The 27,790-nt window shown below is 41.0% G+C and overlaps 1 protein-coding gene across 1 annotated transcript in view; it reads left to right on the top strand.

Moving 5' to 3' along the window:
* Positions 1-4,040: 4,040 nt before the first annotated feature.
* Positions 4,041-27,790, top strand: part of ELOVL2 (ELOVL fatty acid elongase 2) — a 67,291-nt gene continuing 43,541 nt past the window's right edge. The window contains exon 1 of the mRNA XM_043590828.1: positions 4,041-4,178. Coding sequence (XP_043446763.1) covers positions 4,176-4,178 — 3 coding nt within the window. The 5' untranslated portion in view covers positions 4,041-4,175. The remainder of the gene's footprint in view (positions 4,179-27,790) is intronic.

Genomic DNA, 27,790 nt, shown 5'->3' on the forward strand with positions numbered 1-27,790 from the left:
ATAGACTTTCTTCACCTAGCAAAATACATGTATATATATACACACATATACATATATGTATGTATACACACATACATATATATACGCATATATATGTATATATGTATACATACACACACACACACACACACACATATATATGGAGTCTGATCCCTATTCCTAGGTTTAAGATTCTTAGATTATGCTAATGATCATTTCCTATAGCACTGTGTTCATGTCAGTGCCTAACGCATAATTAGGCTCCAATTCTGTTATTGCTGTGCCTTAGCTGATGCACACACTCCATGTAGGCAGCCCTACAGCTAAAGAAACATAAGTATATTCCAGTTTTTGTGTAATCTACATAAGAGAGCAAAAATAAAAGGAAGAAAATCCTATAAAAGAATGTTGATGGCATATTAAAATATTTTTATTGATAGATAAATGAGGGGACTCTCGTGTTTCCTCTGATTAGAATGTTAAGGTACCCTCCCAGTTTTGTGTTTATAGAGGTAGAACCACTTCCTTTTCTATTTAATGAGATATGGGTGGGAAAAAGAATACCCTCTTGCATATGACGATGTCTCCTTTGTTTTAGTGACAAGGAAAGCCATAAAGTAGTATTTTAAGAAATAGATACGATATAGGGAACTTTTAAAAAATGTTTGTTTATTTATTTATTTATTTATTTATTTATTTAGAGCGTGAGTAGGGGAGGGGCAGGGAGAGAGTGAGAGAGAATCCCAAGCAGGCTCCCTGCTCAGCGCAAAACCTGTCGCAGGGCTCAAACCCATGAATGGTGAGATCATGACCTGAGCCAAAATCAAGAGTTGGATGCTTAACCAACTGAGCGACCCAGGTGCCCCAGACATAGGTAACTTTTTAGATCTCCTTCTGGTTCTAGCTACGTTTTTAGACAACAAATGTAAAATAACAGTTACCTGGCTAAATGGTAATGGGAAGCAGCAGATAAAGTGTTAGAGTTCCTTCTGTGTTAACCTGGCGTGCTTTGCAAGGTATAGACGACATCCATGGCACAATTCCTGCCAGCAAATAGCAGAGCTTAGACACTGGCTATCACACGTCTTTTTCCCTTAAAGCTGTTAGAAAAACAGACTAAAGCTTTCCCGGAGCACCTGATGGACTTGTGTTCTCAAAATGTGGTCCATGGGTCACCTGCCTGCATCAGTATCATTTGTGATACTTTTTAAAATTTGTATTCTTGGTCTTCACCGCTTTTTAAAATTTGTATTCTTGGTCTTCACCGGAGACCCCGCATGGGTCCCAGGTCTCTGAAGTTGATTAAAGCCTCAGGTGCAATTTACACACAATAATGTCTGAGAATCACTAGGTTAAGAATTCCCATTCCAGAAACCTGGGTGGCTCAGATGATTAAGTGTCTGACTCTTGATTTCAGCTCAGGTCACGATCTCACAGTTTGGGAGATCGAGCCCCGCATCAGGGTCTGCACTGTCGGCGAAGAGCCTGCTTGGGATTCTCTCTTTCCCCCCTCTCTCTCTCTCTGCTTCTCTCTTTCAAAAATAAATAAATAAGCTTAAAAAAAAGAATTCCCATTCTACCACATCAGATTCATGATACAGTGAAATACAGATCTGGTATTTTTACAGATCAATACCCAAAGAATGTAGAAGCTATTTTTATGGCTTTAAAAATATAAAATAATACATGTAAAAAAAAAGCCTGAGAAATAAAAAATACCAAAAACACTATCCCATACTGCTGTTATCGGGGGCGGGAGGGAACTCTGAGTATTTGGTGAATATTTCAGTGAATTTCCTTCTAGTCCCTGGATATCATAATATGGATCATCACAAGATTCTGAAAACTATTGTTAGGGGCTGTGTTTGTTTGTTCATTATTGTATCTCCAGCTCATACCACAAAGCCTGGCATAAAAGGTACTCAAATATTTATTGAATGGGCTTATTTCTGGGCTTCCTATTCTGTTCCACTGATATATGTGTCTATTTTCTTTAAGTTATTTTCTTTTGAGAGAGAGAGAGAGAGAGAGAGAGAGGGAGAGAGAGAGAGAATCCCAAGCAGGCTTTGTACTATCAGTGCAAAGCCTGATGCAGGGGCCTGATGCAGGGCTCGATCTCACCAGCTGCAAGATCATGACCTGAGCTTAAATCAAGAGTTGGACACTTAACCAAGTCACCCAGGGGCCCTTGTGTTTATTTTTGTGCAAGTACCATACCGTTTTGGTTACTACACCTCTGTTGTTTATCTTGGAATTTGAGGTTGTAATACCTCACGCTTTGTTCTTCTTTAAGATTGCTTTGGCTATTTGGGGGCTTTTGTGGTTCCACGCAAATTTTAGCATTGTTTGTTTTAGTTCTGTGAAAAATGCTCTTGATAGCTTGGTGAGGATTGCATTCAATCTGTAGACTGCTTTGGATAATACAGACATTTTCACAATATTAATTCTTCCAATCCAGGAGCACGGATATCTTTCCATTGGCTTCTGTTGTTTTCAATTTCTTTCATCAGTTTTGTAGTTTTCAGGGTACAAGTCTTTTACCTTTCCAGGGTACAATATTCCTAAGCATTTTATTCTTTTTGGTGCAATTGTAAATGCAATTGTGTGGAATGAATTAAGAGAATGAATGAATCGAACCGGCATCAAATTGTATATTTGGGTTCAGCCCTACAGACATTTTTTTATGAAAACATTCCAGCATTAAAAGGAATATCACTTTCTGATTTTCACAGGTGTCGGGTCAATAACAAAATCAATAATTAATACTTTTGCACCAGGCATTTTTCCAGTGCCTTTTCATATTAATTCAATCCCAACAACAATATATAATGTGCCATTTTTATCCTCCATTTTATAGATCAAGAAACTGAAGCACAGAGATGTTAGGCAACTAAACCAGTATCACTCAGTATGAGGCAGGGCTGACTCCTGAGCCCACCAATGGTGAGACTTTAGAAGCCTTGGTTAATAAATACCTATCTGTTTATGGTCTAAAGTTACCCACCTCTTCTAAGCACGTATGTACCTGATGTTTAACACTCCAACTACAGGAAACTCTAAATACTAGGTGATTATACGACAAGAGTTAGCTCTGACATCTTTGGTTATTCACTTTGCTGCTTTACCAAATTGCAAATACACCTGCAACACTTCAGGTATGGATGCTAGGCGTATTTGCAGGTACCTCTGTGCACATGCAGATACGGTGTTCCGGACTGTCAACAAACACATTCACCTTTGCTTGCATTTCAGTTTACCGGATCAGCCACATTAAAAAAAAGCAAGCACACATTCTTAACGCTAATCACAAGTCTACCTTTCTCAGCATCGTTCACTCGGGCAACACAAATTTTAAAAAATTAGAAGCCCAGGATCTAAGATGCCATACTTTCTATTCACAATTAAGGGTTAAACTAACCATCGGTGGCATTAGCTAAGAAGACCTTGGAATAAGACCCTCTGGAGACAGCATCGTGGGGGACAAGGAGGCTCCGGCTCAGACTGATCCACTCCGGACCTCATGCCAAACAGAACCCGACCGATAGACCTGGATCTAAAACACCCACATCCCGCAAACCTGCACGGGCTCGGGCCATTCTCCTTTAACGCGTGCCTGAAACCGCGGAGTCCAACTAAGAGGACCAGGAGCGCCCTGGCCCTCTACAGCCCCCCTGGTCCCCGCAGCCGCCGCAGCCGCCGGGGGGGGGGGGGGAGTGGGGGGGCAGCGGCCAGAGGCGGGCGGCGGGTCCGCGCCGAGTCTCTGCGAACGTTGGGCCATCCCACGAGACGGGCGCCGGCTGGGCCTGCAAATCGCCGCCCGCCCGGCAGGGGGCGCCGCGGCGGCGAGGGCGGAGCCGGGCGCCCGGGAGGGGGCGCGCGAGGCCGCCCGGGTCTCCGTCTCGCTTGCCCCCGCCCCGCTCCCGCCGCCCTCCTCGCGCCTCGGCGCGCGAGGCCCCGGCGAGGGGAGGGGCGGGGAGCGGCGGGCGCCCGAAACGGCCCTGGAGCTCGGAGCGCCGCGCGGGAGCAGCGCGAGCCCGAGGGGGCGGGGAGGCGGGCGGGCGTGCGCGCGCCGGGCGTGGGTGTGGGCGTGGGTAAGTAGAGCCGGCGCGGCGGCAGCGCGGGGCAGAGGGACGCCGGCTACCCTGGACAGCGCATCGCCGCCCGCCGGGGTCGCCGCGCCGCAGCCGCCGCGGATCATGGTGAGTGGGCGCCGCGCGCCGCCGGCGCCCTTCTCCTTTCTCTCCTCGACCAACGCACTGGGCGGGAAGGGGCCGGGCGGGCGGCGGCGCGGGAGCTGCGGGTTCGACCGCTGGAACCCGTCGCGCCGGGCGGGCCTGGGGAGGGGGCGGTGAACGTTTGGGTTGGGGGCGCGCGGGCCGGGTCGAGGCCGGGGTCTCGGGATCTTTGTCCGGGGCCGCGGTCCCGCCCCGGCACCTCGAGGCGCCCGCTCGCGTCCAGCCCCCTGTTGCAAGCACGCGGCCGGCCGGGCGCCGGGGATGCCCGACGAAACCGCCCCCCGCTCCCGCGGCGGCCATTCCCGCTCGTCCCCCGGACCCTGCTTTCCCCCGGCCTTCGACCCCTGGAGTGGGGGACGGCCTTTCCCTCGCGCGGTGCCGACTCTGCCTCGGGAAATTCTGGGGTTTTGTCTCTAACGGTTGAATCCGTGCCTCCTCTCCTCCCTGCACCGTGCCTGCAATCCCGGGGGTGTGTCTGCGTGCTTGCCCCGGTCTCCCTGGGGTTGCATCGCGGAGTCGGGGAGGTTTCCTTTTGTAAACGGGGATGGGGGGGTGGGTGGCGGGGGGTCCTGGTGTGTCCTTTCCGACAACTACTCTCGTTCCCGGTTTCCCAGGCCAGTACTTGACTCTGAATTCTTAACGCTTTCTGCTGGCCATTAAGCTCTGTTCCTGGACAGAGAGGGGTGCGTGTGTCCGTGTGTGTGTCCCCGTGCCTCCGTATCCCGTGAACTGCCTGAGAGTTTTGGCAGAAGAACCTGTTTCTGGGACTACAAAAAGAGAAAGTGATGTGGTTTCCATATGGTTTCTTCTCCACTACCGGGCATGTTAAAATATGCTAATCTCCTTTCTTTTCCCCACTTCAGCTGACACTGATCAGTCCTGGATTTTGCTCTCTCTATCCTCTCAGGCGCATACCATCTACTATTTATTATACGTGAAGCCTTCTCTGGCCACTCTGTCTAAAATTTCGGTCTTTCCTACCGCAGCCATCACAGTTCATATTACCCTTTTTGCTTCATTTTTTTTTTTCTTTTCGTCATGTATTATTTAACACACTCTTTTGTTTACCTTGTTTACTGAACGTGTTCCCCACTAGAATGTGTCAGCGCAGAGATTTTTGTCCTTTTGTTCACTGCTGTATTTCTAGTACCTAAACGGTGCCTGGCCCATAGTGTGTGATCAGTACATCGAAGAGGAAATTAACCGAATAAAACAGTATGCTAATGATGATGTACAAAAGGGGAAGCGGCAAGGCAGTTACAAGGATTATCCAGTTGACGCTTGTAATGATGAGAATCTCAAGGGAAGTTTGAGAGGAGGGATACTCTTGGAAAGGAGGGACTCAGCGTGGTGACCCTCAATGATGAAAATATAGCTGGCCGTCTCAATACCTGGGTCTATCACTTCATGCTCTTAACACCTTTGCACGGGGAAGGACAAAGCATTTTTAGTGCTAGCAGACTCTCTCCTTGGGGGCCTGAGCCTTTGTTACAAATTATTATGAATTGTAATGAGTAAGGACACAAGTCCAAGGATATCGCCTTAATTGGATGGAAGAGTCATGGGAATTAATCTAAAAGAACCGAAATAAAGGGCTAGCTGTTACAAACACTACCCTATACTACTGTGATGCTACCTTTATAGGAAAGTGTTTTTCAGAAACTTTGGGTTTTCAGAGGAGATCTTTTTATATATGTGTCCACGTACAAGTCCTCACACTTCAAAAAAAAATGATGCTGTGAGTGGGAAGGTTTCCGGGGGGGGGGGGTTTAAATTCAAAAATAAACTAGTAGGTCCGTTCAGAAGGATACTGTTTTGGATCTAAGTCCAACATGAACAGCCTATCACGAGGTCTGCTAATTAATCTTATTCCAAAGCAAATATTTTTCCTTCAAATTCCTTTTGTTTTCCCATTTCTATAATGTAAATGGATAGCAATCCTTTGTTTTAAGCCTGGATACATGTGTTTTTACAATCTGAGCCAAACTGCGTAGTAAAATTTACATGGGCAAGTTCCTGAAAATGATGTGATTATTATAGCCATCACTGTTCAAGTTTAGCGGTTCTATAATTGCTGTCTTGGCCAGATAGGTAGTAAAAAGTAAAGATGTAAAGGAAGGAACAAGTCTGTCTTTGAAATTAAATCCAACCACCAAACATACATGAAAGACCCCTTATTCTTTTGATCCCAATTTATATTTCTAGGAGATTTTATGCAATGATTCCAGTCAAAAAATCAAGCTGTTTTTTTTTTCTTTATATTCCTCAAAGGATGGCATTTTCAAGGCGTAGAAATTATCCTGTTGGGTAAGCTAAATTTTTGTTCCTTCAACAAACGGTTGAAATTTAACCCAGCTCCCTTAAAAAAACATTTTTTTTTAAATTGTATAACTCATCCCTTCAAAACATTGTAATCACCATTGGGGAGGGTCAGATACTCCATAGGGTGTTTAAAATATAAGTGGCTCAATATCCTATATTTAGTTATATTCAGAAAACAGGGCCCTTCTGTTGAGGGTCGTGCCCAGGATCATCTCCCTTGGACAATGTACCATCTAACTTGAAAGTTTTGGATTTTTAGGAGTAGATGTTGATAAGAGGCAAGAGTTTGCACCAGTAATCTCTTATTGCAGCTAAACGGGGTGAAAATATGCCAACATGAGTAGCTCGGCAAAATTCTGAAGTTAAAAATTTTTACACATTTGTATTTTTCCTTTATCGAATTGGGACATCACTGGTATGTCGCTGACTCCTGACAATGGACTATTCTAATAAATTGTTAGTTTCAACATGACCATTTAAAATCTAACAATTTAAGAATTGCAAAGTATAAATTGTTCTGGAATTCGTGTGGCAATTTAGACCTTGAGATCTGGGGTCAGTCAAGGATTTGAACTCCCAACACCAAGATTTCACGGTGTGACCTTAGGCAGATTAGCTTCTTTAGAACTTAGTGTTTTTTTCTTTTGTTTTGTTTTTGTTTTTTTTGTAAAAAAAAAAAAAAAAAAGAAGAATGATATCATTTCATAAGGTTGTTGGGAGGAACAAATGAGATAACGCATTAAATGTGGCTAGTGTAGTTCTTCGAGTGTTCAGACAATATTATCTTTTATAATGACATGCGTTCTTTCTCCCCTATCTGACTGTTTCTGGTTGAAAGACCTCAGAATAATGTCTGTGATTCACCTCAGGGTTCTTGTCCCTTTACGTGATTCTGAAACGTATCTAGTATTGCTCTATATCAGCACTGTCCAGTAGAAATATGCAAGCTGCATATGCAATTTTAAATTTTCTCGTAGTCACACTAAAAAGTAAAACTGTGAAATTAATTTTAGTAATATATTTATTTATGGGGTGCCTGGATGTCTCAGTTGGTTAAGCGTCTTACTTCAGCTCAAGTCATAATCTCACGGTTCATGAGTTTGAGCCCTGCATCAGAGACTCTGCTGTCAGCACAGAGCCTGCTTTGGACCCTCTCTCTCTCTCTCTCTCTCTCTCTCTCTCTGCCCCTTCCCCACTGGTTCTCTCTCTCTCAGAATAAATGAGTAAACTTAAAAAATATATATTTTGTTAACCTAATTCATGCAAATATTATTTCAACATGTAATCATGTAAAAAAAATTGGATACTTTACATTCTTTTTTTTTTTTTTTTTTTTTTTCCCACATGGAATCTTCAGAATCTGGTTGTGTGTTTTATGCCGACAGCACATTCAGTTCAGGCTAGCCACAATTTCAAGTGCTGGTTTGCCGCATGTGGTTAGAAGCTACTGTGCAGACAAAACAGCCCCAAATGATACTCATCTTCCAAATTTCCCTCTTAACCTGCCGGACCCTCCCCGCTCCTGAGAATCGCACTGCCACCTTAAACCTCGTGTTACTAAAAGTCAGCTACTCGCCTTTCACCCTGTCCTCTCTGTTCCCTTCGGCTGTTAGTAATTCCACCAGCTCTCAAGTCTACTGTGTCTGAAATCTGATTCTCACTCTCCTTCTTCTATTGTTTCGTGTAGAATCTCACATTTTTACTTGAAAATGTCTTTATGTCTCCTCTCTTCTCCAACCCCCTATCCACTAGTCTTGCCTTTTTTTTTTTTTTTTTAACAGGTTTCCTCCTTTGTGGTCCCTTAGTTTTTAACCTTTTTCCTTGAGGTCCATTATTTCAAGGCCAGAGGCCTCATTTTCAGTTAGTAGCTTAAAATTAGGGGGGGCTCTAGGGACTCCTGGGTGGCTCAGTCGGTTAAGCGTCCGACTTTGACTCAGGTCATGATCTCGCGGTCCGTGGGTTCGAGCCCTGTGTCGGGCTCTGTGCTGACAGCTTGGAGCCTGCTTCGGATTCTATGTCTCCGTCTCTCTCTGTCCCTCCCCCACTCATGCTCTGTCTCTCCCCATCTCTCAAAAATGAATAAACATTAAAGTAAAACAAAAGGTGGGGGGCTCTAGCCCTAATATATTTCCAAGGCTTCCCTCTTGCCTTCCTGTGCTGTGCTCCCATTCCTTGTGCCTCCTTCCTGCCTCTGGAGAGAGGTAAGTTCTCTACTGCCCAGGACCGCCCAGGTGCTGGGCTTCACATTCTTCCATTCTCTCATGGCTCTTCTGTGCGTTGTTACACTTTCTATTTTATACCTTATTCCTGGGTTTCGCACCATTATCAAATATCCAAAGATACGTAATTCCTTTACCTGAAAATCTGTTATTGAAATGACCCACCTACGGAATGATGCACAGATAAAGGAAGGAGAAAAATCAACCATGGGAAGGGACAGTGAAATTATTCTTTGAGCTTTAGCTACCTTTCAAGAAATATCAGTGGACCCGATGAATGATAATAATAGCAACAACAACCGCAGCAGTGGTGACACCTTACATTTATTTGGGGCTTTGCAGGAGACAGAACACTTTCCTCGAGCCTGGTGAACAAAGGTACGAGACAGAAGAAGGGCACTGGACCAAGAGTCAAGAAACCTGGTTTCTTTCTAGTCCTGGCTTTGTTATTGACTAGCTCTGTTCCCTTAATCGCACCACTCTGAGACACTGTTTACTCACCTGCAAAATGGGGTATTCTTTTTTTCACGAGATCGTTTTGGCAGAATCAGTGGAGCCTCTACACTGGCTCTTCCCGCTGGTTGGCTGGCTGGATCTTTCTGCCAGAGAGCTGTGTGGCTGTCTTCTGAATGCCTTCTTCTTCTTGTTGTTTTTTTTTTTTTTATATATGATTTTTTTTTTCTTAACTGTTGAGAGAAAACAGATCTTAGGATCAAAATAGTCTTGGGAAACAGTAGAGAAGTTTTCTCTCTCTCTCTCGCTCTGTTTTTTTTTTTTTTTTTTTTTTTGAAGTATAGCTGATATACAAGGCTATATCAATTTCAGGTGTATGACGTAGTGATTCAACAAACCTGTACGTTATGCTGTGCTCACCATAAGCATACCTACCATCTGTCATCATGCAACAGTAGCACACTCTCATTGACCATATATATTCAGCATGCTGTACCTTTCATCCCTGTGACTTATTTATCCCATAATTGGAGGGAGGCCTATGTCTCCCACTCGCTTTTACCCATTTTGCCCATCCCCTATGCCCCATCCCTCTGGCTATCGCCAGTTCTCTGTATTTATGGGTCAGTTTCTGCTTTTCTTTGTTCATTTGCTTTGTGTTTTTTTTTTTTATTCCACATACACATGAAATCATGTGGTATTTGTATTTCTCTGTCACACTTATTTCACTTAGCGTAACATTCTAGGTCCTACAGTGTTGTCACAAATGACAAAATCTCATTGTTTTTTTTTATGACTGAGTAATATTCTGTTGTGTATTTATACACATTATCTTCTTTTTTTTTTTTAATTTTTTTTCAACGTTTTTTTAATTTATTTTTGGGACAGAGAGAGACAGAGCATGAACGGGCGAGGGGCAGAGAGAGAGGGAGACACAGAATCGGAAACAGGCTCCAGGCTCTGAGCCATCAGCCCAGAGCCCGACACGGGGCTCGAACTCTCGGACCGCGAGATCATGACCTGGCTGAAGTCGGACGCTTAACCGACTGCGCCACCCAGGCGCCCCCACATTATCTTCTTTATCTGCATATCTACTGCTGGACACTTGAATTGCTCCCATGTTTTGACTATTATAAATAACGTTGTAGTTAAAAAAAAAAAAAGGCGCATATATCTTTTCGAATTAGTGTTTTCGTTTCCTTTGGGCATATACCCAGTAGTGAAGTTAGTGGATCATATGGTAGTTCTATTTTTTATTGTTTGAGGAACGTCCATACTGTTTTCCACAGTGGCTACACCAGCTTGCATTGCCAACAGCAGTGCAAGAGGGTTCCTCTTCCTCCACTTGCTTTCCAACACTTGTTATTTCTTGTCTCTTTGATCCTAGCCATGCTGACAGGCGTAAGATGATAGCTCATTGTGGTCTCGATTTGATTAGTGATGTTGAGCATATTTTCATGTGTCCTGGCCAGCTGTCTGTCTTCTTTGGAAAAATTTCTTTTCAGGTAGGTCCTCTGCCCATTTTCTAATTGGATTCTTTGTGGGGGGGGTGGTTCTTGGTGTTGAATTTCATGTTATTTATGTATCATTTGCAAATATCTTCTATTCAGCAGGTTGCCTTTGTGTTGTGTTGATAGTTTCCTTCACTGTGCAGAAGCTTTTTAATTTATATAGTGTTTTTTTGCCTTTGTTTCCCTTGCCTGAGGAGACATCTAGAACAATATTACTAAGGCCGATGTCAAAGAAATTACTGCCTATATTTTCTTTTAGGAATTTGATGGTTTGGGGTCTCCCATTCAGGTCTCTAATCCGTTTTGAGTTTCTTTTTGTGTATGGTGTGAGAAAGTGGTCCGGCCTCATTCTTTTGCATGTAGCTGTTCAGTTTTCCTAGCACTATTAATTGAAAAGATGGTCTTTCCCCACTGTATATTCTTGCCTCTTTTGTCATTGGCTAATTAACCAACATAAGCATGAATTCATTTCTGGGGTTTCTGCTCTGTTCCATTGGTCTGTGTCTATTTTTGTGCCAGTACCATACTCTTTTGATTCCTGTAGCTTTGTAGTATATTTTGAAATTGGATTGTGATACCTCCAGCTTTGTTCTTTCTCGAGATTGCTTTGGCTGTTGAAGGTCTTCTGTGGTTCCATAGCAACTTTAGGATTATTTGTTCTGAGATGTGTGAAAATGCTGTTGTATTTCATTTTCAATGTTGGTTGCATTGAATCTGTAGATTACTTTGGGTAGCATGGACATTTTCACAATATTATTCCTCCAGTCCATGAGAATGGTATATCTTTTCATTTGTTTGTGGTGTCTTCAATTTCTTTTATCAGTGTTTTATACTTTACAGAGCATAGGTCTTTCACTTCCTTGGTAAAGTTTATTCCTAAGTATTCTTTTTGGTGCAGTTACAAATAGAATTGTTTTCACAGTTTCTCTTTCTGCTTTGTTATTAGGATATAGAAATGCAACAGATTTCTGCATGTTAATTTTATGTCTTGCAATCTTACAGAATTCACTTATTCTAATTGTGTTGTGGTGAAGTCTTCAGGGTTATCTATAGATAGTATCCTGTCATCTACAACTAGTTTTCCTTCTTCCTTACCAATTTGGATACCATTTATTTTGGTTCGTTGTGTGGTTGCTGTGGCTGTGACTTCCAGTATTATGTTGAAGAAAAGTGGTGAGAGTGGACATTCTTGTCTTAATCCTGATCTTAGAGGAAAAGCTTTCTGTTTTTCCACCAATGAGTACGATATTAGCTCTGGTTTGTCATATATGGCCTTTATGATGTTAAGGTATATTCCCTCTAAGCACATTTTGTCGAACATTTTTATCACAACTGGATGTTAAATTTTGTCAGATGCTTTTTTGCATCTATCGACATGATCATATGATTATTATCCTTAGTTTTGTTAATGTGGTATATCCTGTTGACTGATTTGCAGATGTTGACCATCCTTGCTCCCTGTAATAAATCCCACTTGATCATGGTGATCCTTTTAACGTGATGTTGGAATTGGTTTGCTAATATTTTATTGGGGATTTTTGCATCTATGTTCATTAGGTATATTGGCCTATAGTTTTCTCTTTCTTTTTTTCTTTTTTCTTTTCTTTCTTTCTTTCTTTTTTTTTTTTTTTTTTTTTGGTAGTGTGTGGTTTTGGTATCACAGTAATGCTGACCTCATAGAATGTATTTGGAAGCTTCCTTCCTCTTCTGTTTTTGGAATAGTTTGAGAATTGATGATAACTCTTCTTTAAATGTATGGTAGAATTCACTTGTGAATCCCTCTGGTCCTAGACTTTTGTTTACTGGAAGTTTTTTGATTACTGATTGAATTTTGTTACTAGTAATTGGTCTGTTCAGATTTTCCATTTCTCCCTGACTCACTTTTGGAAGACTGTACATTTCTAAGAATTTACCCATTTCTTCTAGGTTGTCCAGTTTGTTGGCATATAATTTTTCATAGTAATCTTTCATAATCTTCTGCATTTCTGTGGTGTTGGCTGTTACATCTCTTTCATTTCTGATGTTATTTATTTGGGTCCTCCCTTTGTTTCTTGATGAGTTTGGCTAAAGGTTTATCAATTTTGTTTATCTTTTTAAAGACCCAATTTTTGGTTTCATTGATCTTTTCTTTCCCCCTCTTCTGCCACCCCTCTTGTTATATTGATCCCTTTATCATTATGTAATGCCAGTCTTTGTTTGTTACCATCTCTGTTTTCAAGTCTGTTTTGTCTGATATAAGTATTGCTAGTTTGGCTTTTTTTTTTTTCCTTCCTTTGCATGAAATATCTTTTCCCTTCACTTTCAATCCGTATGTGTCTTTAGATCTGAAGTGGGCAGCATATATGAATCATTTTTTTTTCAATCATCCCACATCTTTTTTTTTTTAATGTTTATTTTTGCTAGAGAGAGAGAGAGAGAGCAAGTGAGTGGGGAGAGGCAGAGAGAGAGGGAGACACAGAATCCAAAGGAGGTTCCAGACTCTGAGCTGTCAGCACAGAGCCTGATGCAGGGCTCGAACTCATGGACTGTGAGATCATGACCTGAGCCAAAATAGGACACATAACTGACTGAGCCACCCAGCCCCCCCCCCCCAACCTACATCTTTTGATTAGAGCATTTAGACCATTTACATTTAAAATAATTATTGATAGGGGCACTTGGGTGGCTCAGTCGGTGAAGGGTCGGACTTCAGCTCAGGTCATGATCTCGAGGTGGGGGTTCAAGCGCTGCATTGGGCTCTGTGCTGACGGCTCAGAGCCTAGAGCCTGCTTCAGATTCTGTCTCCCTCTCTCTGCTCCTCTCCTGCTCGCACTCTGTCTCTCTCACTCTCTCTCAAAAATAAGTAAACATTAAAAAAATATATAAAGATAAAGTAATTATTGATAGATACATACTTCCAATTGTTAATTGTTATCTGGGATTTTTTTTCTTTTATAGTTCTCTGTTCTTTTCTTTCTTTTCTTTTTTTTTTTTCCTGCTCTCTTTCCTTGTGCTTGAGGACTTTCTTTAGTGTTATGTTTGGCTCTCTTTCTCTCTTTTTTTAAACGCATTTATTATAGGTTTTTGGTTTGTGCTTTCCATGAGGTTCAGAATAACATTTGAAATATATGGCAGTCTATATTAAGTTGATGGTCACTTAAATTCACACACATTATAAGGAAACTATTTTTACTCCTGCATCACGTTTTACATATTTGTTGTCATATTTTACATCTTTCTATTTTACGAGTTCCCTTAACTAATTTTTAATGTATAATTGACTTTGCTGCTTTTGTTCTGTTATATGCATAGTAGCTCTATAAGTGATTATTTTCTTTACTGTGTGTTTGCCTTTCCTCATGAAATTTTGTCTTTTCATAATTTTCTAATTTTGAAAATTTCCTAATTTTCTTAATTACGACTGTTTCTTCTTCACTTAATGAAGTCCCTGTAACATTTCCTGTAAGGCCAGTTTAACAGCGATGACTCCTTTAACTTTTGTTTGTTTGGGAAACTGTCTGTCGTTCCTTCTATTCTGGATGATAATCTTGATGCTGGGTAGAGCATCAAGCATTTTCCTTTTAAGCACCTTAAATATATCATTCCACTCCCTTATGGCCTGCAAAGCTTCTGCTGAAAAATCAGCTGACAGCCTCCTGAGATTTACCATGAACATATGTAATTAGTTTCTCCTCTCTTGCTGCTTTCAAAATTCTCTCTTTGTAATCTTTAACATTTTAGTTATTATGTGCCATGGCGTGGGCCTCCTTTGTTCATCTTCTTTGAAACTTTTTGTGCTTCTTGAACCTAGAAGTCTGTTTCTTTCACTAGGTTAGTGAAGTGTTCAGCTATTACTGCTTTAAATATGATTTCTGCCACTTTCTCTCTTTTCCTTCTGGGACACATATAATGAAAATGTTCCTTTCCTTGGTGTTGTCCAAGAAATCCTTTAACCTATCCTCCTTTTATTATTCTTTTTGATTTTTGCTGTTCAGCTTGGGTGCTTTCTTTCCGTTACCCTGTCTTCCAGATTGCTGATCTGTTCTTCTGCATCCTCTAATCTATTGTTGATTCCCTTTAGTGTATTTTTCATTTCAGTTATTGCTTCATAACCTGCTTAATTAGACCTGCCCTAACCACTCTATTTAAAACTAAAACCTGCCCTGCCATATTCACACCTGCCTGATCCCCTTACACTGCTGTATTTTTTCATAGTACTTACAATCTAATGACTACTCATTTATATAGCACTTTGTACATCTTACTAGTTTACTTATTATGTGAGATGATTTTTGTCCCTTCATGTCCCCCTTTGTTTACAAGCTTCATGAAGGCAGATTTTTGTTTGCCTTGCTCAGTAAAGCATCTCAAGCATCTAGGCTAATGTCTGACCTATAGTAAATGCTAAACAGTTGTTTGCTGATAAAGTGAAGGCCGGTTGTCCTGGTTCCCAGTGCAGTGCTCTTTTCTCATCAGTCTGCTTTGCAAACATACCCACAGTACAGTTCTTTTAAAGACTAGTATCTCTTAATGCATTCACAATTTTTTATCACATTTTAGCTTAGGCATGTTTCAGTAATGTAGCTGTTTTATCCATGCATATATGTTTGTGTAACCTTTCAGTGAATAAGGCATCTGTATTCCTACAACTATATTTATACTTCACAATCATTGTATTTGTGGAAGGGGTCAGGTTATGTCCTTTTTAAGTAATGAAATGTATAATTTTATTATAAATACTTATTGAAATTAAAATGTGTATCCATTTCTATAGTTACATTTGCTTGTTATAATTTGTCAATGAGGCTAGATTATGTTGTTATCTTTACATAATGAAATCTAGAACAGTGTTAAATTCTTACCGAAATTTAAAAAAAATGAATATCCTAATAGTAGTATAAACAAACCTATGATTTGTGGATTTACTGAGTAATTATTTTGGCTTTTACATATATGTTGTCTTTTCTGGCTTCAGTCGCTTAAATACACTATAAGCATGGTAATATTATTTTATATTTATTAATCAGTTAATGTGTATATAATTGCATTAAAAAACATTTATCTTTTTTGAAGTCTTATAAACAACTTTTGAGAGAGGCAAGTCCTGTATCAGTATACCTACTTTATAGGTGAGGAAATTGAGTTTCAAAAAAAGATAAGTGATTTATTCAAAGTCACATACTAGAGGTAGCAAAACCACATATAAACCTTCTGATTCCAAAAATATAACCTATTGTATTCCATATAGATTTATCCATGAGCCAGTGTAAATGTACTTTTCTCATACAAATCTGATGAAAGCAATAGTACTTTTTACCATTATCATAGGTGACAATAGGAAAATCAGAATGACTTCCCCATGTAGTTTCTTCCCCATTAATTATAAGAATAGATGGATGGATAGATAGATAGGTAAATATATGTTTGTATTTATGTACATAATATTTGTATTTACATATTACATAGATCATAGGTATGTACTTACATATATACACACGTATATACACAAATATGTAAAACCTAAAGATCCATTTCAAATATGTGGAAAGTGGAGCCAGCAAGGGAAAGTGTTTTTGTAAGTGGAAGTGATTATGGACAACGTATGTACATATACATACTCTACAAGTGTAATCTTTTAGCATAATAAATAGGACACTCATAGTAGACAATTAAGTAATAAATATTCAACTAAATAAAGTGGTTGCTGTTTTTAAATAGAATGACTTCAGTATTAAGACACTGATCAGAGAGACGAGTGGTAGCTTTGCACATAAGTTTTGTTTCATATTGACAGTTTATCATTTGAGTTGACTTGCAATACTTAAAGACTTAAGTTATTGATTTTTCCATATTGCTGAGCAGAATTTGGTTAATAGAATCTTTGAGTTTAACAGCTTTTAAGGCCACTTGGGGACCCTGAGTCTTTTAGTAGGGTCCAAGGTTTATTGACTGTTAAGTTACACTGAAGTTAGATAGAGTTAGTTAGAGTCAGATTAAAAATTAACTCAAACCTTTAAAGAAGAAAACAGAAGTTGTCCATAATGCAAAAATAAAATTAGGCCATTTTCATTTTTCCGGGAAAAGTTCTGAACAGCTTATTTTCTTTGCCTATGAGAGGTCTGTGCAGTATTCCCCAAGACATGGCAGGACAAAGAAGGAGCCTATACTTTGACCTTTTCTGCTCTCATTCCAGGGGCTTTCCTTAAATTGTTACAGGGAAGATTCATTCTCTTGGAGCCAGCAGCTTCCTTGATTTGGGGAATTGCATATTTTGTGACTGTTTTACTGTCAGTGGTGCAGTTATGCTTAAGGAGGGTGCGCTGGGCTCTCAGAAAATACTCGGTTCCACTTCTAGGACATCCCAGTCAAGATTGTCCTTAGAGGCCAATTCACATCCCTTTCTCCATGGGCTAGGGAATTGTTACCTCTTTGAATGTTTCAGGGTAAGCATTCCCCCCTTCCCCTTGGTCTTTTCTGTACTCAGACTCCTAAAAAGAAATGGCATGAGCTGCAACTTTTTTTGAGATTTAACTGCCTGAAGTCTGTTTCAAGCTCACCAGTGCAAAGCAGCCGTACTAGTTAAAAAAGAATAAAAATAGTCTCAGCCTACATCAGGGCTAACTTCTTTATTGAGCCAAGAATGTGATCAGGACCAGGAGGTGGTTGGTAATTGAGGAGCCAAAATCATCGGGATTGATAAGGCTGCGGCCAAGGTTTTGTCTGTGACACCAGAGAACTCAGATGAGTCAATTCAGTGAGAGGAGAAAAAATTAAACCAGTTGTCTGGGAAGTGACATGGGTAGATGGGGGCCAGAACTTGGGAATTTAGACAGGTGTTTAAATGCACATTCCCATACTGGATGAAGCCATACCCACTGAATCAGAATCTCTGAGCGAGGGGCTTTGGAATCTGCATTCCAGGAATCAAGTCCACGTAAATCTGGAATCTGGTATTCTAGGGGATCAGAGGAATGAACTAACAAACATAGTTAGCATATGTTTCATGAAGGGATTGGGATCGACACTGGATCTTGACTAGGTTAGATTTTGATACATAAGAAAAAGGGTGAATGTAGAATCAAGCAGAACATTCCATTTAGGGGAGATGACTGGGTAAGGATCCACAGAGCAATAACAGATATATTTGAGAAATACTCTACTGTGAGCAATTTACAGACAGGGCCTTATATCCTCGCAGAGCCTAGCTTACATTAGATGCTCAATAAATGTCTTGAATCGCGAAGGCTGTGGACCAACATTGTGAGATGGGTCAAGTCAGATTTTTGAGGAGTCTTGAATCTAAGAAGTTCCTTCTAGATTTTGTAAATGAAGTGTTTGGAGTGGAGAGTCAAATGATGAAAGCGTCATTTAAGAAGATTAACCTGATTTCCATAATACCTGGGCTGGGAGAGCCTGGATAAGGAGGTCATAAAGGGGTCGAACTAATATGTCAGTATTCCCTTGTTTTCACGTTGTCAACATTTGAAAAACTTCTTTCTTGAACCACACACTCGTGGGTTCAATTCCTCTACTCCAATTACCTCATCTATAAAATGTGTATAATGACACATGGTGGAGATTGGGTCACATGAGATAACCTACATACAAAGTTCCTCATAATATGCAAGCTAAGCTAGCTGATAATGAATACTCAAAACTGGGGCTGTTACCCACAGAAACTTAATCAGATTCATCTTTACAATCCTAAATTTTTTTTTTCTCTGCGCCTGGAATAGAGATTTTGTTGTTGTTATTGTTTTTTTTTTTTAATTTTTTTTCAACGTTTTTATTTATTTTTGGGACAGAGAGAGACAGAGCATGAACGGGGGAGGGGCAGAAAGAGAGGGAGACACAGAATCGGAAACAGGCTCCAGGCTCCGAGCCATCAGCCCAGAGCCTGATGCGGGGCTCGAACTCACGGACCGCGAGATCGTGACCTGGCTGAAGTCGGACGCTTAACCGACTGCGCCACCCAGGCGCCCCTGTTGTTGTTATTGTTAAACTAGATTACATTTACGTACATTTTTAAAATCTTCATATTCCTGTGGCAATGGATTTTAGTTTAACATTCAGGACTTTTTCTGGAGAGAATGAAAGAGTAATAAAAATTTCATTCTCTGATATTTAGTTCCTTTTCTCTTCCGGCTGCATGGGGTCTGTTAATTAGCGAAAAATGAAAAACCAAGCTCCTTGCTAGTTTCAAAACCGTTTTTCCTGCTGAATAGTTCTTACCTATAGATGCACTCATGTTATGGAACGGAATGTAGTTTGAAAATTGTTGCATGGATTTGAATCATAACCTGAGAAAATCCTGGGAGCTGCACATAATCAGATTAAACCTTAGCTGTTTGCCCAGCTGCCTACATCAAATTGCCTATGTCTTGAGCTTCTTAATGGTGCTTAATCTAATGCCTTAATCCTTAAAAATTTACCCTATAAGAAAACATATCTTCTCTCTGCCTTTCCCACTGGATTGTCATTATTTCAGTTACTAAAACCTTATGTAGAGTGGATAATAATCTAAATCCATACAAATTGGATTTGTAGACTGTATTGGAAATAATGAGGAAAGAGAATGCATGTTTGTTTCCCTACTTTTTTCTTCCCACCTTTCCCCTGTCAGTTTAGAAGTAGTGAAAATTGATTATAAACTTAAGTGTATGGGTAAAACGAAATTAAGTGGACAATATAGGACTTTTTGCCCGATCTAGGAGGAGAAAGTGTTAGAAGAGACTAAGATGAGGTGGGTGGGAAAAGTAGAAGAGCCATCAGACATGTTGAGGGCCGCGAATAGGCCAGCCTGGCTGGTGTGAAGTTGTTGCATCGAGGACTGGTCCCAGCAAGGCTGGAGGACTGCTTTGGACCAAACACAATGAAGTCTCTGGGTTTCTGGTCAAAGTCCCTGATGCCCTCCAACGTAAAATTCTTTCCTATCTGGGAGACTTCTAGTGTCTTGCATGGCTTGACTCCCTATCAGTTCATTTTCAAATAAAATAGAATAATTACACTTTCAATTTTTGAGCACCTTCAGAGGAACTTCTGGCAGCATCCCAGATGGTGATCATCATAATAGCACATGCTTGGAGAGCACTTTTTCAAGGTACAGAACTCTTTCACTGTTGAGACAAGCACGAATTAAAGAAGGGATATTGTGTGTGTGTGTGTGTGTGTGTGTGTGTGTGTGTGTGTGTGTGTGTGTGTAGTCACTCCCTTTAGGTTATCCAAGTATGATGGCAGTGGGAGATAATAAGGTATGCCCCTGAATTGGGATTTGAAAACGCAGGACACTGAATGAATGATTGTCTATTTAGCTTCTTCTTAGTGTCCAGCCTATCATAGATGTCTTTGCAATCCTCAGAAACTAGGGTTACTCTTCTCATTTTATAGAGAGCAAAGATACTGCTCGGAGACAATGCCACTGAGTGTCAGAATCAAGACTAGGACCCTTGTGAACTCTCATTCTTTGCAACGGACCACACGGTGCCAGGCTACCTCTTAGAACCATAGCTTTAAGTGACACCCCCCCCCCACCAGCCCCAGACACCCGTGTGAGTGAGTGGCAGGAAGGCAGAGCATTCCTGTAAACAGTGGTGGATCATGATTTACTACCTCTCTGAAGTTAGGCACCTTGCTTTACCTCTTTAAACCCCACTTTACTCATCCGTCAAGGGAGATAAAATGCCTATCTTGCAGAGTAGTTGAGAGAATTAAGTGAGATAGTAGGATGTAATATTAATATGCCCAGTAAATACAAGTTAGTACCCACTAAGCACTTTCTAACAATTTTCATTTATTATTGTCACCAGTAGTTTCTGTAATGAAGAAATCAATCAGCCTGTAATGAAGAAATTGCAGGCTGTTTCTGAAATTAGGAACTCCTAGATGTATTGTTTTAAGAAAAAAATACCCTATGGGGCGCCCGGGTGGCTCAGTCGGTTAAGCGGCCGACTTCGGCTCAGGTCATGATCTCACGGTCCGTGAGTTCGAGCCCCGCGTCGGGCTCTGTGCTGACAGCTCAGAGCCTAGAGCCAGTTTGACAATAAATTTCATGTTAAAAAACAACAAAAAAAACCCCGAAAAACAGAAAGTGGCCAGACTGAGGAGTCAGTAAATAGTTCAGTCAAGTAGTAGCTTTTCAGGGCAGCCACGACACGGACCTGTTTTAATCTATCATGGAGTTAAAATACTATATCCAAATCTAAAGCAAAACCAAATCCTCAAAGCAACCAAAGCAATTTATACATTGCTATAAAGAAACTCAGAGCCCTCATTTGGTGGATGGAAGAGAAGAGAAATCCAAGTGTCTGTAGATTCTCCCCACCCCTCCAAAAAAGTCCAAATTAGGTCCATTTGGAGAAATGGTATCAGAGGGGAAGTTTTTATCTAGTTACAAGCAAAAGGAAATGGTTACTTCCATAGAAATATGGCTTTCAGAGTAAGAGGTAATAGTTCTGTCACATTCTGGGAATGTTCACTTCTGAGGGCTCACTTTTTTAAGACGTTGACCAACTAGAATAAATCCAGAAAGGAATGGCGAAGAGTGTAAGGGTCTAGAGCTCTTGTGCTACATATGGACATATGTCTACTACCTAACACATTCAACTGATGCTTGTGGCTGGAAGGAGGAAGGGAAGGTCAGAGGACACAGTAGGGAGGAGGGAGGGGAGGAAGGGAGGGTGGGAGCAGGTGGGTTTACAGAGGCTGGTTAGCCAGGAAAGCTGAAGCATGGTGTGAAATGCCTGTCGTCAATGTCTGAAGGGCTCTCAGGTGAAAAAGAATACTAGCTGTGTGTGATGTCAGAGGAAAGAAGCAGGATTGATGGGTAACACTTGAATACAGAAAGATTTTTTAGCTCAAAATAAGAGTTCCCCAAAAACAAAAAACATTTTAAAAACTGAATGTGCTACCTTGCAAAGTAGTGAGAAGTCTTTCTCTGGAGTTTTTCCAGTACGATGGGTGAACTTCTATTGGAATTATTGTAGAAAGCAGTTATTTCCAGCTTTGGGTGGAAAGTTGAGTTAGGGGTCTGTGATTCTCTGATATTATGAGAGCCAGTACACTGCCCCTTGATTCATCTGAGGTTTAAAACATCAATCCGTGTTTCTCCTTTCTATGTGGCTATTCATAACAAAAATTCTGGACTATGCAGGGCTAATTTTTATGACTTTGTAGTGCTTTGTGATGGGAAAGGAACCCCAATATGTTAATTTTTACTCTAATATTTTAAAAGTTATTTTTCACAAAACACAGAAATGTTAAGTTTGCGAAATGGAGATGTAATTGTTCTACCTAAAGATATTACGTCTCCATGTAAGGAAAGACAGTTCCTCTTTAGAGGGATAGTTACTCTGTTAGATATAGTATTAATACTCCTTATAGCTTTGTTAAAATTCATATGAAGAAACCAGGCTACAGTTAATAAACTGGCAGTAAATCCTGTTATTTCTTCAATTTTGATATGTTGTCCAAAGCTAGAGGCGATTTTGTATGAGTTAAGTGTGTGGCTAAAGATAAAAATGTCATTTCATTAATCCACTGATCATGTTAGAATTACACATGGATAAAGGTGTACTTATTTTACTGATTCTAAAGTACAGTAGGACATCTTAAGGCATATCAGTGTTTCACGAATACTTGTCATAAGATCTTTGTTTCTAAGCAAATGGCACTTAACAGCAGCTAATTCAGTCATCTTAAGAAGGGAGGGTGTTTTTTTTCCCCTGTATTATGTAAATGAGGTTCAAGATGACAGAACTTGTTGGTGCCAGAGTTAAGACAAGAACCTGGGTTTCTTAATTCACATTCTTAATTCACATTCTGCTTCATTATGACAGTTACTGACATTATAATGAAGCAATTATGTTTTCTAAGTGGCTAAATGTATGGGCATTCTCTTTAAGAGATCCCATGGAATTGGGAAAGCTCATTTTTGATCAATAGGGTTTTTAATTAACGTATGTATATATATACATACATATATGTACATATGTACATACACGTATACATATATACATATGTATATGTGTATATATGTATATACATATGTATATATATCTATATGTGTATATATGTATATATGTATACGTATATGTACATGTGTATATATGTACATATCTATACATATATACATATATGTACATATGTACATATCTGTATGTATACATATATAACATTGAGTTTATCCTACATTCTGACATCCTGCTAAGTGCACGCAAGCTTGTCCTTACAGGTTTGACATCAATGTGTTTTATTCTCAAAGACGCAAGCCAAAGTGACCATTGTTGTCATGGAGTTAAATAGCCCTCTGTGTGAATACATTCAAGGGACTCCTATTCGGGTGACTCCTATGTTAGAGAATTCTAGACACTGAAGGAGTAGTAAGCTAGAATGAACAGTTAGGTGAAAATCCAACAACTCACTCCAGTCCTTCAGAGGGAAGAGCTAGAAAAAGTGGCAAATCAGTATTATAAGGTTTTCCTTGCAGTTGTAAGGAAGCACTATAAGGTTTTTTCCTTCTGATTGTCACCAGCTGCTACCTTCTAAGTCTCTTGGACTTAAGAGGCCTATATTAATGAGACAATGGGCATGAAGAAAATACTAATAAACAGCTCCCATTTTCCCACAATTCCTAGTTTGTCTAGTGAAACAAAGGAGACTGTCTACTTAAGAATCAGGTTCCTGGTGGCTGTCCCAGAGATCTGCAATATAACGCTTCATCCCTGAGTCTGGGATTCATGTGGGAGTTGGCCTGTTCCTCCTGTGACAGCCAAGGAGAATCACAAAGCGTTTCCTGCCACATGCTGCCCGGCCCTCTGTGTAGCCCAGCACAGCATTATCTGACCTTCAAGCCTATGTGGGAGTCACTTCCAGTTTCAGTCCTAGGGCTGTTTTAATTTTTTTTTCAACGTTTTTTATGTATTTTTGGGACAGAGGGAGACAGAGCATGAACGGGGGAGGGGCAGAGAGAGAGGGAGACACAGACTCGGAAACAGGCTCCAGGCTCTGAGCCATCAGCCCAGAGCCCGACGCGGGGCTCGAACTCACGGACCGCGAGATCGTGACCTGGCTGAAGTCGGACGCTTAACCGACTGCGCCACCCAGGCGCCCCCCTAGGGCTGTTTTAAAGCTATGTAGATGAGTTGGCCAGACTTCTCTCCTTTAAAAAAACAAAAACCTCGTAGCCTGACATCTTCTTTAACTTTCCTGATATGTTCAAATGCAACACACGTTTATTTTCATTCAGTAAGACTAGGAAACTTTCCTTAAGTCTTTACTTCTCCAGAGGCTAATTTGGGCTACTATTTGAGACACAGGTAGAAGCATTTGTCAGGTGGCAGAAATGGAAGCCAGGCTCTTGTAACTTGCAGTTGCTGCTTCCGCCGTATCTTTCCAAAAACAAGTCTGCATCCAGAATCTTCTTGAAGAAAACCCAGGAATGTTTCTCCTCCACTGCTTCTCTTGCCCAGAATCATTGTTTCTTAATGTTACTGGCTTTATCCTTGCCTTTTAGAGGTTGGGAGGGAAAACACTATAGCAGTTAACATTTCTAGAATGATACAGCTCTAAAAAGCTATATTTAAAAAGAAAAATTGGGGATGCTTGAGTGGCTCAGTTGGTTAAGTGTCTGACTCTTGATTTCGGCTCAGGTCATGATCTCGCCGTTGATGAGATCGAGTCCCGCATCGGGCTCTACACTGACAGCACGGAGCATGCCTGGGATTCTGTCTCTCCTCTCTCTGCTCCTCCCCCTGCTTGCTCTCTGTCTCTGTCTCAAAATAAATAAAAATAAACTTTAAAAAATAAAAATAAAATATTGTATTTTCTCTATTATAATTTTTATTGTATAATCTTATTATAACAGAGACAGTATTTATTTGTTTTTTTTGTTTGTTTTTTTTTTTTTTGAGAGAGAGAAAGAGCATGTGTGAGTGGGGGAGAGGGGCAGAGAGAGAATCCCGAGCAGGCTCCATGCTCAACACAGAGCCCTATGCGGGGCTTGAACTCATGACCAAGAGACCATGACCTGAGCCGAAATCAATATATTATAGAAATATATTATAGAAAATATATAGGGAGAAAATAGAACATACAGATATAGGTAGGTATGATTATTGCTTAAACAATTAGAAATAAAATCTGGCTCATTTTTTTTCCAAGAAATCATTAAAAGCTTTCCTCTGTTCTCACATTCAAAAGGATGCCACTTACACATGCAGAATAACCAACCTGCTTCCCCTCTGGTCCGTACTTGATAACCAGGGCACATACGAACAGAATCTCCTTTCATTGCTGTTGTTAATTGTGAAAGAGCTTTATTCTTCCCCATGTCCCCAAATTCAGAAACTGGTCCAGTTCCAGGGTGTCCTGGATACAACTGTCTGGCTTTGGATTAAATCTCCAAGGAGTTTTATATTCACTCACTACTTCCTGTGGAAGTAGAAGTTGTAATAATCATTACAAGTATCTTGAATCGCAACCTTAATGGCATTGTTACTGGCCTTTTCTGTTCCTTACATATTCAGTATCGAATCACTGAAAGACTCTATTTTCTAATTATGAAATTGACACTCTTTGTTTTCTTGTGCAGATTTCATTTAGTCACTCAAAACTGGCAAGTTATTCAGTGTCTTTTAATGAGCCCAGAATGTTATGAAAGCAATGGGTTTTTGGATTTTATTTCCACGCTCTTGGAGAGAAGGCCATAATTTGCAAAGTAATGGAAATAAACTAATATTATTATATTCACCATTATGAATACGTTTGTTGAGTAAAATGTGAGTTTCCTTAAACTTGGCGAATATCTATGGGACCAGTGAATTAATTCACAAATCATTTTTAAGGTGTTTCAAATCTATTTTTGAGACTTACCAATTTGGATATACTCGTCTCCTATCTTTGTTAACCAGGGACCATTCTGTGCTCCAGAGATCCACACGTGAACCCTTGCTCGCGGTACTTTGTACTAGTTTTTACATCTTGCCAGTTCCTTCCCCAGCTCCTCACACATTCCCTGCGGTATCGTCTACCTTTGACATACAGCCATACCTGGGCAGTTCTTTCAAGAGTTCCAGTAGTTCACGTTCATGGATAATTCTGGCCAGTTGTTTCAGGACATCTTGGGGGATACTCCTCTCGAGCAGATCCCCCTTTGTTGGGGAGGGCCGGTGCCACCACAGCTACCAGACATCCGCCGCTAAATCTGCAGGATGCTGATGGCCAGCGTCACTGCTTGCCAGAGATGGCTGGTGCTTACGTCGGGTTTCCAGACTCCGTTGGGCCCCACTGCCGGTGCAGAGGAGCCTCGCAGGGCCCAGATTCCACACAGCAGTCCTTGGAAAAGTTGAGAAGGCCTGTCTGTTGCTTTCTGCTCTGTGTTGGGGAGGTTGCAGAGCACTCCTCTCCTACAACCCCGATGTCTTAGGTAGATTTAAGCACATCCTCTTTTTTCATGAGTACATTCTTTCTCCCTGGGACCCACAGGGGACTGAACCATGAAGAGTCCCAAGTGACAACCCTTAACATTACCACTCTTGTGTGCAAAGCTTCGTTACCAAGACAGCCTTGTCAGTATCTGACCAGTGACCCTCCGTAGGATGCGTTTCCTCCCAAGATGCTGCTCAGGCTCTTGTGCCAAGTGGACTGCCCCAGCAGTTTGCAGAGGATTCTGAAGCCAGGAGGTGAGCCGGAAGCACCACCCACAGTGGATAGACATAGCAGGTGACTGCATACCTATTCCCCTGACAGCATTCTGGAAAACCATTAAAATACATCATTGAAATTTGTAACTTTTAAACACTGATCTCCATCGCTTAAAAATCTAGATCAGGGACACCTGGGTGGCTCAGTCGGTTGAGCATCCGACCCTTGGTTTCCGCTCAGGTCATGATCTCACAGTGTGAGTTCGAGCCCCATGTTGGACTCTGCACTGACAGTGTGGAGCCTGCTTGCGATTCATTCTCTCTCTCTCTCTCTCTCTCTCTCTCTCTCTCTCTCTCTCTCTCTCTGCCCCTCCCCTGCTTGTGATCTCTCTCTCTCTCTCTCAAAATAAATTTTTAAAATCTGGAACAAAAATACTTTATTTTAGAGTCTAGCTAGCTGATTTCCGCTGGATCCTGGTTCTCTTTACAATTCTGGAATTATTTCTGCCTGAATATCCCTCTGCTCAATAATACAGTGATACTTTATCAGATCTTTCAGTGTTTCCATTCTCTCTTCCTACTCCCCAACACTCTTTCCTCGCCATTGTATATTCATATATTCATAATTCTGAGAACTCTCTGAACTTGTCAAAGAAGAGTGTTGTGAAAGAAAGAAGAGGTCAAAAGTAGACCCCTGATGTATGCTAACCCTGTTCCTGGTATGATTTTGACAAACTCATTCATTTCTTACCACGTGCATTCCACAGACGCTTATTGAGCGCCTCGTGTGTGCCGGGCACAGAGGATCTTGACCAGTTTGGGAGGAGAGTGGTCAGGGAAAACCAAAAAACTACCAGGAGTCATCCAGGCAGAAGGAGGAACACCTTCAATGGCACAGATCGAGAATGGGGCATTGGGGGAACTTCAGGTACTTGGATGTGCCTAGAGCAAAGGACCTGCACATAGACATCTGGAAGGAGAGGAGCCTTAGCGAAGTGGGTGGAGGTGATTGGACTGTGGCCCAGTCAGCCAAAGAATTTAATAACAATTATTTTGATTTTTTGAAATTCTTCAGATTTTATACCAAACAAGTTGTAAATCCTTCGGCAACATTCAGGTCGATGCCAAGGATCAGGGTCAAAATGCATAGTACGTGCGTCTCGACTCCCTTCGTGCAGTCCTCTGATATAATGGACTTGCCTTCCTCTGAGCTCTCTATTTGCACTGTATTGAAATGTTGGTAATAACAGTAACAACACTTACAACGATGAAAATAATGAGGCTGTCACTAGATTTGCTTTGGGGCTTTGACTTCTGTATAATTACAATCTCCTGGAGGAAAAAGAGTCCTATTTTTACTGTTAACTAAATTGTAATCCGACGCAGTACTCTGAGGACAGACTGCTGCAAACCTTCAGTGAGGGACGTCCTATTGGTTTTCTTTGCTCCGATGG

Source organism: Prionailurus bengalensis, chromosome B2 (genome assembly GCF_016509475.1).
Source record: "Prionailurus bengalensis isolate Pbe53 chromosome B2, Fcat_Pben_1.1_paternal_pri, whole genome shotgun sequence".
Taxonomy (NCBI): domain Eukaryota; kingdom Metazoa; phylum Chordata; class Mammalia; order Carnivora; family Felidae; genus Prionailurus; species Prionailurus bengalensis.